Source organism: Aethalodelphis obliquidens, unplaced genomic scaffold (assembly GCF_003676395.1).
Source record: "Aethalodelphis obliquidens isolate GAN/ISIS:26980383/991018 unplaced genomic scaffold, ASM367639v1 scaffold5, whole genome shotgun sequence".
In the NCBI taxonomy this organism is placed as follows: Eukaryota; Metazoa; Chordata; class Mammalia; order Artiodactyla; family Delphinidae; genus Aethalodelphis; species Aethalodelphis obliquidens.
Genome location: NW_020837949.1, coordinates 42,089,542 through 42,102,622, shown reverse-complemented (window position 1 = coordinate 42,102,622; position 13,081 = coordinate 42,089,542). Strand labels below are relative to the sequence as shown.

At 36.7% G+C, this 13,081-nt stretch overlaps 1 protein-coding gene across 6 annotated transcripts in view; it reads right to left on the bottom strand.

The window, feature by feature from the left end:
- Positions 1-13,081, bottom strand: part of DPY19L1 (dpy-19 like C-mannosyltransferase 1) — a 95,526-nt gene that overhangs the window by 78,062 nt on the left and 4,383 nt on the right. For all 6 annotated transcript variants that reach the window (XM_027102211.1, XM_027102216.1, XM_027102212.1 and 3 more), the window contains exons 2-3: positions 2,433-2,457; positions 1,707-1,794 (exon numbers count right to left, since the gene is read on the bottom strand). In XM_027102211.1, the coding sequence (XP_026958012.1) occupies positions 1,707-1,794; positions 2,433-2,457 (113 nt within the window). The remainder of the gene's footprint in view (positions 1-1,706; positions 1,795-2,432; positions 2,458-13,081) is intronic.

The window sequence follows — 13,081 nt, the reverse complement described above, 5'->3', positions numbered from 1 at the left end:
TCCCCCAATATTTCATGTCCACTAAAACCTGTGAATGTGACCTATGTGGAATAGGCTCCTTGCAAATGTAATCAAAATAAAATGAGGTAATACTGGATTAGGTGGACTCCAAATGCAAAATAACTGATATCCTTATAACAGCAGGGAAATTTAAACACAGAGGTATAACGGAAAACTGCATGAAGACAGAGGCAGAGATTGGAGTGATTGTACCTCCAATGCAAGCCAAGGATTGCCAGAACCATGAGAAGCTAGGAAGGAGTCTCAGAGAAAACATGGGGCAGCCAGCACCTTGATTTCAGACTTCTAGCCTCCAGAACCGTGAGAGAATAAACTTCTGCTCTTTTAAGGCACCTAGTTTATTGTACTTTGTTATGAGAGCCCCAGGAAACTACAACCTACCTTGTAGGTTTGATTTTGGAACCATGTGAATATCTTATATAATTAAAATTTAAAAACAAAATATTTTACATGCCTAAATAGCAAAAAAAAAAAAAAAAAAGAAGAAGAAGAAGAATTAATTATTTATCTAGTTGGGAGAGGATTTCAAACAACTTTAAGACATATCAATAGTAATTTTACTGTATACCCCTAATGGAATATATCCTAAAGTCAAAAAGAGCTGCAAGAAAGTTTTAAATTATTTTCAGTAATCATTTTGAATAATATCTTTGATACTTTTATTCCTCAAGTATAAGTAATTTGAAACCAAGATTCTCAAGCTAACAGAAAAGATACAAATTTAATATCAAAAAAGTAAAAACCACCTAAAACTAAATTTGAATTTAGAAATATAAATCAATAATTTATTTTCTCCTTTTAAAAAACTGTTTCCTAATTCTGTTTACTAAAAAGGCCTAGACACAATGGCCAATCTAATATAAAGTATTATCAGTGAGCACCTCTAGAACCAAAATTGTGGTCTCTAAATACCATGTGCTACTGAAAGGAATCAGGGCTCCTTGGAAAACTGGATGATTCCAGGTCTGGAGAGGAAATGTCTTGTAGTACCAGCAAGTAAGGAAGCTACAGAATACTAGTGAGGTCATGTCAAGGAGACAGAGAGAACTGCAAGGGCTCTCACCAGCTAAAGACAGGTAAGTTTAAAAAATATGTTAAAATCTATCAGACCATAATGGTACTCCAAAAGGAGTACCAACAGAACTCCATTGGTCACCACTAGAAGATGCTAGGGAACCAACTCATTTTTCTGAAAAGTTGTAATAAAAAGAAAGAATCAAGCATTTTCCTGTCTTTCCTGTGAAGTGTACCTCAGAGAAACAAACCAAATAAGTATTGTGGGAAAGTTCTTCTCTACAGAGGAATTATGGTTATTAAACGCCCATTCCCCCAGGTAATTTAAACACTGGTTGATCTTTGATGACATTAAGTAATTGCTCTTCATTATTTTCAAGTATGACAATGATACTGTAGTTAACAAAAAAAAGTCCTTTCTTTTGAGACACATATGAAAAATATTTACAGATGAAACGATATCTGAGGTTTCCTTTAAAAAGAGATGGGTGTGTGAAGATGTAGATGACAGAAAAATGGGTATGTGTCCTCAGTTGTTGAAGCTGGGAGAATGGGTAGGGGGAGTTGTCTACTCTTCCTACTTTGGAACATCTTTGAAAACTTCCAGGATGAAAAGCTTAAAATGTTTAGATTACTAAACTACTATAATAAAATATTACATGAAAACTAACCATTTCAGTGCGAAAAGCCATCTCCCTTTCCAATGTTGAGAGGTGAGAAAAATGACGATCATTTTCAAAGAGGTGTGTGATATGGCTCCTGTAAAACAAAAGAGTAACAAAGCAACAGTGTTGAAACTTATACTAAGTATAATTCTAAAAGAAACTCTAAAAGCAAAAAACAAAAAATCTATATATTTGCAACTCATTTTGTGATAAAACTCAAACACAATGGTATGCATATTTGTTTTTCCACTCAGTATATCTTACATTTCTACTAAACTTTCTCTCTCTAAGAATTTTAAAAGCTAATTCAAATTAGATTTTAAAATTAGAATGAACCAGAATAATGATGTTTTAAGCCAAGTAAAATAAAATTATAGATTAAACTATAAATGTCATTGGGTTACCATTTCAGAAATGTCTGATTTATGAAATTCATATTTCTTTCTATCCAGAAAATTAAAAGAATGAATCTTCTTCTCAACATGAACACTATATTAATGTTAAGGGAAGGAGAGTCTCAAATATAACCTCTTTAATAATAGATCTTTTTTATTAAAAAATTGCATTATTCTGGCTCTGATTTGTGAATTAAACTACATTTTCAGACTAGTGTGCTGCATGTAATAATATACATTCATCCTTAAACTGAAATTATTCATATATATATGAGAAATAGTTTGGTAGGCTATAAACATCTGCATAAAATATACCATAGGAGAAAAACAATCTTACCAGTGCAACACTGCTGCAAAGGCAGCTGCAAGAAAAAAGAAACGTAAATTATTACTTTAGCATTAAAAAATGTTTTCACCCTACAGAAAAGCATTACAAAGATAAGCAAGGTAAAGTTTGGGAACTGTAAATCTTGAACTCTTAGGGACTGGGCAAAGAATAGGGACTCTTCAAAAGAAGTCCCAGGGCTCTGCTTAAAATACCAATAGACTAAATTATAAAAGAATTAAGCATATATCTACAATTTTCATTCATACACTCATTCAACAAAATAAATGAGGAGCTATTATTTGCCAACAACTATACAAGAAACCCTCAGATGGAAAGTTCCACAAACTGAACTGCAAAGCGAATAGAACCAATGGTGAGAGGCAACAGAATAAAGAAATATGGTGACCTCAGGGAACAGGACTGGGGATGGACAAAAAGAGGGAACTATCACTTTCGATATGTGCTGCAATATCTTAATTTCTATAATACATTTTACTTTTTTTTTATTTTTTGCGGTACGCGGGCCTCTCACTGTTGTGGCCTCTCCTGTTGCGGACGCGCAGGCTCAGCGGCCATGGCTCACGGGGCTAGCCACTCCGTGGCATGTGGGATCTTCCCAGCATGTGGGATCTTCCCGGACCGGGGCATGAATCCATGTCCCCTGCATCAGCAGGCGGACTCTCAACCACTGTGCCACCAGGGAAGCCCACATTTTACTATTTTTTAAACAAATTTAAAACAAAAGAAGAAGGAAGAAGGAGATGGAGGGGGGTAAGGAAAATAGAAAAGAAAGAGAAAACAAGCTAGTAATAAAACCAGTCTCATAGTTTGCTTTCTGTACAAGTACAAAGAACACATTAAAATGAATCCAGAAAATACTATTCAGTTTCCTTGTATCACAAGATTCACTGTATTGCAGGCTTCTGATTAAATACTAAGGAAATGAACTATAAAGTACTCTTAGAAATGAAAGACAAACAGCTCAGATCTTATTGTCTTATTTTTAAAGAAGTATTTATATTTTTAAAAATTAAAAAATGCATTTTACCTAGAAGATACTAATAGTTACAAAAGAAAAAGATTTACTCTTTCCAGATCATTGAAACTACAAATATTTAACTAGGTTTGTCATTTGACATTTATTTGTACATGGTACTTTGACCTTTTGAAATTTTGATTTTTTTTTTCTTATTGACAAATCTAGTATCCACTCCCTTTTTGGTTTTTACCTTTAAAGACTTCACACCACCATAATATAATCTGGGCTTTATTTTCTCAATGATCTAACTATCATATTGCTGAATAAATCATTCTTCTATCATAGAATGTAAATACCACCTTATACTGAAGACTTGTCACATTATACTTTGGTAATCCCTTAGAGCTTATAATTTTGATTTCATTCATAAATTAATATGGGAAGAATCTACATATTTATAATATATATGTATATGTTAGTATCCATAAACATGATATATAACTTCAATTATTCAACTCTCTTTTCAACTGTCGTCGACAAAAATCCTATCAGTAGAGCTAATACGTAATACATAGTTAACTCATATTTCTTATTAAGTCTTACCTGGGAGTTTAACATCTTTTTGTTCCTGCTAATAACCATGAAATTTTGTTTTCATTATACTTTACTGGATATTGTTAATGTATTTATTTTTGAAGTGTATTTATTTAGTAATGTATTTCTTTTGGGCTCATTTACTAAACTATTAATTCTTTTATTTATTTATTTTTTTGGTTTATCATCTTCAATTCTCCATTTTAAATAATATTTTAAAAAGATAATTTTGCTCATGTTTTATAATTTTACTATTAGTTTCTTCTTCCCATCTGACAATAATAATAAACTTCTAGAATAATACCAAGTAATTTTGGTAAAAGAGGGCATCCAGTATTCTGCTGACTTTAACAGAAATGCATTTCACATTATGCCTTTAAATTAGTCTTTGACCTTCACAATTCTGCAGCGATACATAGGATTTCTCAAGATCATCATCTCTCTACTTCCTCAGAATACTACAACTTCTCAGAAGGATGGAAGATACAAAGTGCCTTTTGGTGCCTTCCTTTAATTCAATCCGTGCAGCACTAGACAATTCTTGGATTTCTTGGCATTTGAATGACCCTCTTTCATAGTTTCCAGGGTCGATTCATAATCTGCCCAATGTTTTGAAGTCCTTTGTTCATTTCAATTTAATAATAGTAATAAAGCAGCTAACATTTGAATTCTTATTACCTGCCAGGCATTTTTAAGTGCTTTACTTGAACTAACTCGATAAATCCTTGCAACCATCCGATGTCTTAGGTACCAACCTTCCCTGGTATACAGATAACACGTTGATTCCCAGAGAACTTTAGGAACTTGCCCAAGAAACAAAGTGGATAAACAGAGAAAGGGAGGTTGGAAGCAGGAATTCCGACCTAAGATCCCTGTGCTGTGTGGCCTCTTGTGGAGGAGGGAGGGGCTGACACAAAGGCCAGAGCCTCCTTACCCTAAGTATCTTATTCCCCTTCCCTCTTTATTTATTTTAAAGATAAAAGAAAAAAGTTACAATTCATCTGTTGATAAAGGCAGTATGTTTTATAGAAGCTATTATTTTTTTATAAAAGTGTAGAGCTATACTTTAATTTATTCAAAATTGAGATAAATTATATGCATGTCATTTGAAAATGAAAGCCCCAGCAAGTAAAGCAGATACTGCCTTGTGAGCATAATTTAAGCATAACGACATAAAATGACAAAAACTTCCTCAAGTATCCCTAAAGAGCTTTTCTTGCCTTCTTGCCTACAGAAAAGATTATAAATGATTTTCTCTATATGTATTCCAGTGATTATCAATCCTGTGTATAGTCTTCTGGGAGTGTCACAAAATTGATAACCAATTTTTCCAGTTTAACACATATGCTCTTCTTGTCATTCTAAGGTACTGAGGTAAATACAACATTTTTTAAAAAAAATCAGAAGATAAAACTTTCAAAAAATCCAAAACTATTCTATAAGAAAAAGGTGTTCAAGGAAAGAAGGTTTGCTTTGTAACGTAATTCAAAAGATTGCAATCCTGTGGCTGAGAATTCTGAAAGGCTCTTAAGTTTTGCTAGAAGCACACAAATTACCAATACTCTGAAACTAAATTGGCCACTCCTTCCACTTTCTGATTAAAGAAATTTTGTACAAGATTATATGTCACATTATATCAATTTTCAGCCTTATGCGATTTGAGCTGCTTCTTCACTGAAAATTATTCTTCTCCTGTTATTAGAATCTTGTTTAAACAAAATAGAATGTAATTCCCTGAGGGTACAAACAATGTTTCACTGAATTTTACTACAGCAGTACTTAGCAAGAAGCTGAGCACATAGCCAGACTCAAATGTTTGCTGAATTAATGCATATAATTAAGGTGGGAAATTAAATAATCCTAAACCATGTCCACATAATAAACCAGAGTTGAATATACTTTGATGGATAGCTACACACACACACACACACACACACACTCATGTGCATATAATAGTTTTGTTTTGTTTTTTTTCTAAAATAGAGTCCCAGCGATCAGTGCATATTAGACCCCTCACCTACGCGCAGCCCGCTGCCTAAGCCTGCCATTCTCAGTCTGGAACCCCGGCACAGTGGAGTTCCCGAGGTCCTGCCCCAGCTCTGCTCCCTCTGACACCCCTCCTTCCAGCCACAGCTCGGAAAGTGGGAAGGGGACGCCCCCTGCTTCCCCCCCTCGATCTTGCCTGGCCCGCAGAGCTTTCCAGCAGTAAAGAGGGCAGGAGGAATGGGGAAAGAAATGGAGGAGGGGGTCCTTCCATGCTGTTCTGCTCAGTCCTCAAGGGTTCCTAGATCCCATTCCCTCTCCAACCAGCACCAGATCCCCCAGACCTCTCTCACCAACTCTCCCAGCCTCCTACCTTCCCCCAGGTCGCCTCGCCCCAGCAGGTGACTCAGAAGTCCTCCCACCCACCCAGTTAGGATTGCTGGGAAGCCGAGCCCCGCGATCTGCTTTCCTAAGATTCCTCAGCTGAGTCTTCTGCACGCTAAAGTTGGAGACCCACTGTCCTTTCTCTCTTCCTCCTCCTCAAGGCAGGAGAGCAGGAACTGTGAAGCCAGGGTGGGCTGCTTCTCCCCTTGCCCCTCTCTGGTAACCTGCCAGCCACCCTCCTGCAACCGCAGCCAGGACTACAGTTTCCCATTGACCCTACATTTAATCCCTCTCGCGTGTACTTCATAACTAGTACTTGACTTAATTCACAGAATACCTTCACAAGCCCTCTTATTTGAGTCTCACAACAATCCTGTATTTATTCCCATTTTACAAATGAAAAACTGGGCCTCTGAGAGGTTACTTCCCCAAAAGCAAGAACCTGGACCCAGAAGTTCTAATTCCAAGCCTCAGTTTCTTTCCACAGTGACAGAGCTGCCTCCCTTCCCATCTGTAGGCATTCGATGACCTCATCTTGTAACAATATTTATACACAGAAATATATTGTAAGTCCAAAATGACTTGCAAAATTTAAAAATACATCTTATTCTTAAATTGAGGTTAATCCATACTTAAAGCATTCTGCACCGTTTTGGCCTCCCTAATGCTCAAGTAACAAAACGACATAAAAAGAAGTTAAGAACTCTTCTTAAATCCACTGGACAAGGTTTTAAAATCAACCTTGACAAGTTCCACACTCAACCTCTTCCTAATATTACTAACAATTGTTCTCAAGGGTCCATTCAGAGTTTAAAAGTTTCTTCCCAGAAGATGAAGTCACCAGTAAATAGTCTCCCTATTCCACACCAACAATCCATCCTGGAGAAGGAAGTCAGTTTCTAAATGTACAGACTTAAGCATCTCCTCCCCCTGTCTAAAAAGTCCCATGACTTTCCATGGCCCACATCATGGAGTCCACATTCTGGCCTTTTTCCAGTTAATCCCACCACACACCCTTCATGCTTGGCTGCACTGGGCAATGATCCCCTAAAATGACAAGTGTTTTTTGGTTTTGTTTCGTTTTGCTTTTGGCTGCGTTGGGTCTTCATTGCTACGCATGTGGGCTTTCTCTGGTTGCGGTGAGCGGGGGCTACTCTCCGTTGAGGTGCGTGGGCTTCTCTTGTTGCAGAGCACGGGCTCTAGATGCGCGGGCTTCAGTCCTTGTGGCACGTGGGCTCAGCAGTTGTGGCGCACAGGCTTGCTTGCTCTGCGGCATGTGGGATCTTCCCGGACCAGGGATCGAACCCGCGTCTCCTGCATTGGCAGGTAGATTCTTAACCACTGCGCTACCAGGGAAGTCCCTACCAAGTGTTTTAATGATGCTACGCCTTTGCTCCTGCCTGAAAACTACTAATTCATCCTTCAAAGTCAAAGGAATTCAAATGTGGCATTTTGTGAAACTTGTCCTGCCAACATAGCTATTACACTTTTATTAGAGCACCTAAACAGTTCCCTATGCTAGGATGAGAAGCCTTGAGGCTGAGCTTGTGTTTAATTCATCTTAATATCTACATCTTCTAGCATTGTGCCTGGCACCTCACTGGGTTGAACTGTTAAATGACTATCACCATGTGAGAGAAATTAGAGAATATACTCAATTAAGTCTCAACCTAAACACCTAAAGACAATATCTAAGCATTCCAAACTGCTCAAAGGGTTCCAATCATGTGAAGGTAAAACAGATATAACAAAATTAATATATTGAAGGAAATCATGTTTCTAGTCTACAGTACCTAGAAAAAATCAAAGCCCAGTTTCTGTACAGTAAACTAATAAGTAAAAAGACATTCTTTAGGACCCAGTTTGGGAAAGAGAAAACGGTCGTATATACCTCAGGCTTGGCCCCTTCCTTCTTTCTACACCTAGACTGTGTGTTATCAAGGGCTTTAAAGCCAACAAGTACCTAAATGCCTCCTAGATGCACAACACATTTTCCTAGAAACTGAGGACATTAAAGCGATAGTAGCCAGCATCTGGGCCTTTAAAGATAAAATCTTTGAGAGAGAAGATTTAGGTGCATAAAATAATGAGAGAACACATTAGGCACCCAAGCAAATAGCACAAAGTCTATGAACTGTAAGAAATCTGAGAAGGCAGATCAATAGTGGCCCTCTCAGCACAGGGTTTATTAAAGTGGGATGGGGGGGAGGGGGGATGGATTACAGGACATGATTACAATTTAGGCGAGGATTTATGGTGCGTAGCCAGAAAATAAGAGTTACAATAAGGCTGTATGTGGACTCTGATCCAACATCACAAAAGAATTCCCATCACTGATACTGGTGATACAAAATACACATGATATTGACAATAATGAGACATTAACTGAAGGCTCACTCACTATATATATAGTGTGTCAGGCTCTCAGAGCTCTAGGAACACCAGGAGGGGAGTTTGGCAGAACCACTCAACCAGTGGTATCAAGAACGGTAGGGCTTCCCTGGTGGCGCAGGGGTTGAGAGTCCGCCTGCCGATGCAGGGGACACGGGTTTGTGCCCCGGTCCAGGAAGATCCCACATGCCGCGGAGCGGCTGGGCCCGTGAGCCATGGCCGCTGAGCCTGTGCATCCGGAGCCTGTGCATCCGGAGCCTGTGCTCCGCAACGGGAGGGGCCACAGTGAGAGGCCCGCGTACCGCAAAAAAATAAACAAATAAAAATTAAAAAAAAAATTAAGAATCGAATTCTTTTTTACCTTCCATGGTAAGAAAGTCATTCTTAAGAAGAAATATTCCTTAGATTTTATATGACTTATTTAGCTTCAGTCTCATCTTCACCAAATGTGAAATGAGGGGTTTTCACCTGGTTATCTCTATTCCTAGCATGTAATGACCTTGTATAGCTACAACTACTAATACTTAGGACTTCACACTGTCCAAGGGGCCTCCATGGCTATTTTCTGTTTTCCTTTTAGATCTTTCTGCTCCCCAAACTAAAAGCCTTGGCAGGTTTGACTCTTTTAATTTGTTTTTTCAATAGGGAAAAAAGGAATGCACTCAATTTATTAATAGAGACATTAAGTCTCAAAGTGAGAAGTAGGACTACTTTAAAATTCCATCACGATTGGAAGAAACTATATAGCTCCCAGGTAGAATTCACAGTGGTCTATGTAATAATGCTTGTAACGTTGACCTTAGTTAATTTGAATCTCCTCCATATATTTGGCATTGAGCAAAATAATACCTTACAACAGTTAGGGAAAAATTAAGAAATTCTCAATTATAATGAATAAATCTAACAACTGTTTATCAGTTGCAGTTCACAGAGCACTTTCACATATTAAGCAAAAAGATCCAGGAGCCCTTTTGAGGCAAAAATGGCTCTTATTTTCCCATGAGGCCCAAGGTCACATGATTGGGATAAACCAAGGCCTCGTGGATTGCCTGGGTTCTATGCCACTGGTGCCCTTCTAATTGGAAGCTTAAGCATTAAAAAATGTTAATAAGCACATTTAACCAAAAGGGTACACTGACATAAAGGAGGAAACTTCTTAGAAATAATTTAAAAATCAAGGACAAAGGTTTATTTTGAAGTGAAATTATAAAAACAGAACCTGGAAAATGTATATCACCACCCCCAAACAGTATAAAATTAGGCCTCTAAACAAAGAAATAGACAAAGAAAATGTTCACATTTAAAATATTTATGTATATATATATATTAAAGTAGGCAATACTTAATACAATTACCCAACATATGGGTTTTTGAAGCAATAAATTCTAACTTCCTTCTAAAATCGTATCCTCACATAATATGGACACAAATATTTCTAAATCAAACAGTAACCTACATTACCAATTTTCATAAAGTAACTTTCTCCTTACTAAAAAAAAATTCCATTCAGTTTTTAAAGAACAAGTATCTAGATAAAATATACACCTGAAATAATATGCTAGCTCATTAAATGCCCCTGAGCAAGCATAGTGAAACTGTAAAGCTTTAATAAATCTAATGGAAAAAAATGTATAAGCTACATCTCTTCACCAGAGGAAAAAAAAAAAAAGATCCATATATACACAATATACACCCAGGCCCAGCATATTATTAAGCAAGAGATTTTAACAAGTTCATTAATCGATAAGCCATTTAAAGTTTCAAGGCTATGGTTATGGATTCTCAAGGTTATGCATTCTCCCCAAATTGCAAACTGCCCTTGGGTAGCACAATGTTTTGCTTAGCCTTTAAATGATTAAGAAAACTGTGATACTGTTTTTTACTATTTTATTCTGTTTTTTTTTTTTTTGTAACAATGCCAAACAACCAACTAACACAATCAAAAACAATTCAGAATTTAGTAGTTTCCGAAAAAAGGTTATGCAAAGACAAAATGGAGACTGACAGGTTGACCATAAGGATTTAACAATCAGATCAATTCCCCATAAGCCACCAAAGTAGTGCTCTTGCTAAAAAAGTTATCAGGTCTTGGAACACATGAGATCATCTTCCCATTAAAGCATCTGTGACAGTTGCCTTAGATTGTAGATCTGAAACCTACAATTTGACAGATGTGCTTAACAAGCCAAGATACCTTAACTTTAATCCCAAACTTCACCCAGTGAACTCACTAGAGATGTCAGACCATTCACCTGGCCCATTTTAGTTTCCTCACATATCAAATTCCAGGAGTTAACTTTTAAGTTCTAGATTCCCATGAAACTTCCATGAAGATCAAAGATGAGAAGAGTGAGGAATCAGGTCTTATTTTAAAAAAACTTTTAAACATAAGTAGAAAACAGTAGCTCTCTGCTAGTTATGTAAGTACTTTATGATTAGTATTAAAACGTGGGGAAAATATTCTGAGGTGTGACATTTTCAGCACTGAAAGGCTGCACTACAAAAAGCAGTGGTTACTGTTAGGAAGTAATAGGAAAATGCAATGCAGAGCAGTAGTATATTAGGCAAATTTGAGTTGGCGTGAACATACGAATAAAGCCTCACTCTTCTCAATTATAACAATATTCTCAAATTAAAAATCTGTCAAGATGGCAAGTTTTCAAAAGTTATTGGCCAAGTGATTTATAAACTGTGTTTTAAGATATAGTTGGTGCTATTGTAAACTAGAAGATAAAATCACCTCCATCCTTGGTCAGTACAATGAATCACTCAGAACTTCTGTGAATGGTTTTGGTGACCGTGCTGTTATGTTAACATTTGCTGCTATGATTAAAATACAAAATGCCATCCAAGAATCAATTACGTGTAGTGAAAGTACTGAAAAACACACCTGATAATTGGTTACTTTGGAAAGGAAGTCAAATATGAGGAAATATGCCAGGAAAACATGAAGATATATGAGCTCTTAAATGCATTCGGGGGGGGGGGGAGACAGTAATAATGCTGAGAAAATGAAAATTAGTATCAAAACAAAAATAAAAGTTACAATAGTTGTAGATTTATGTACTCTAAAAATTAATTCTTCCACTTTTTAAACTTAATCGTACTCAATGATTCTTGAATTATGAAAGATCACCCATGGAGAACTGATCTTTCCTATGAAACAGGACTGCTTTTTATGGGATTAAACAATAATATAAAGGTTTTGACCTAGAAAGAGGTGTAATTTTTACTAACTTTTATGACTAGTAATCATCAGAACGGTAACTAAAGAAAACTAGCAGACTCTTGAGCTTGGAAGAATAATGTTCCAATGGTTTGGGCAAAGTATAATCTGATGGTAAAAGATGAACTAGCAAAACAAGAATTTAAGATTAAACATATAAATTATAAAGCCTATGCTACCCCATTTGGAAACAAGCACACAGGCTTGTAGTCTCTATGATAATGTAAATATCTCATTAACATAAGCTTTAAGAGACATTATAATATAGCCTAATCTTACAAAGTGTGTAAAGCTTACAAAAATAGCTACAGTGCAAATTTTAGCAACATCCAAATACACACATGTAGATAATAAAGTTTTATCTGCTTTCAGTATTGATGCCATATTATGGGCCAAAAATCAATCACGAGCTGGTAATATATCCTTATATTTACACAAATTAAACTTATCACATTTGTTATTTATTTGAGCTCTCATGAATATCAGATATTCAGAACCCTCCTAATTGTATATTTTAATAATAACATATATTTAAGTGATTATAAACATTCTTTAAAGTTAACCAGAAGTGTACTTTAGAAAGAAAAAACTGGTTTTAAACAGAGGAAGCTCTCTAAAAGCCCAAATACCCATCCAACTCACTGGCTTTCAGGGAACTGTATTGGCCCAACATCTATGTATTAACACACCCTCAGGGCTGGTGCTCAGGTGTGTCTAAGTGTTTGTTTGAAAGCCATTCCACAAGATGGCCAGTGGCCCCTGTGCCTGTCGGTTCCTCAGCTTTTCTTGCCCATTAAGCCAACCCCAATATGCTCTTTTTCCACTTCTATTCCCTTATCTCTAGTTATGATCGCTCTCTTCCTTATTTCTCCTGAAGAAGGAAGAAACAAGAAAGCTAATGCTTACTGAGCACTAAATGCTGAGGTTTCTCTGAACTGGACCCTGGGGCTTCATTTCTCTTCTTGCTATTCTCACCCTAGAGAAGATGAAATATAAGCATAGCAGTTAAGAGCATGAACTCTGGAGCCACACTGCCTGGGTTCAAGTCCTGACCCTTCCACATTCTAGGGGTGACCTTGGGCAAGTTACTTAACATCTGTG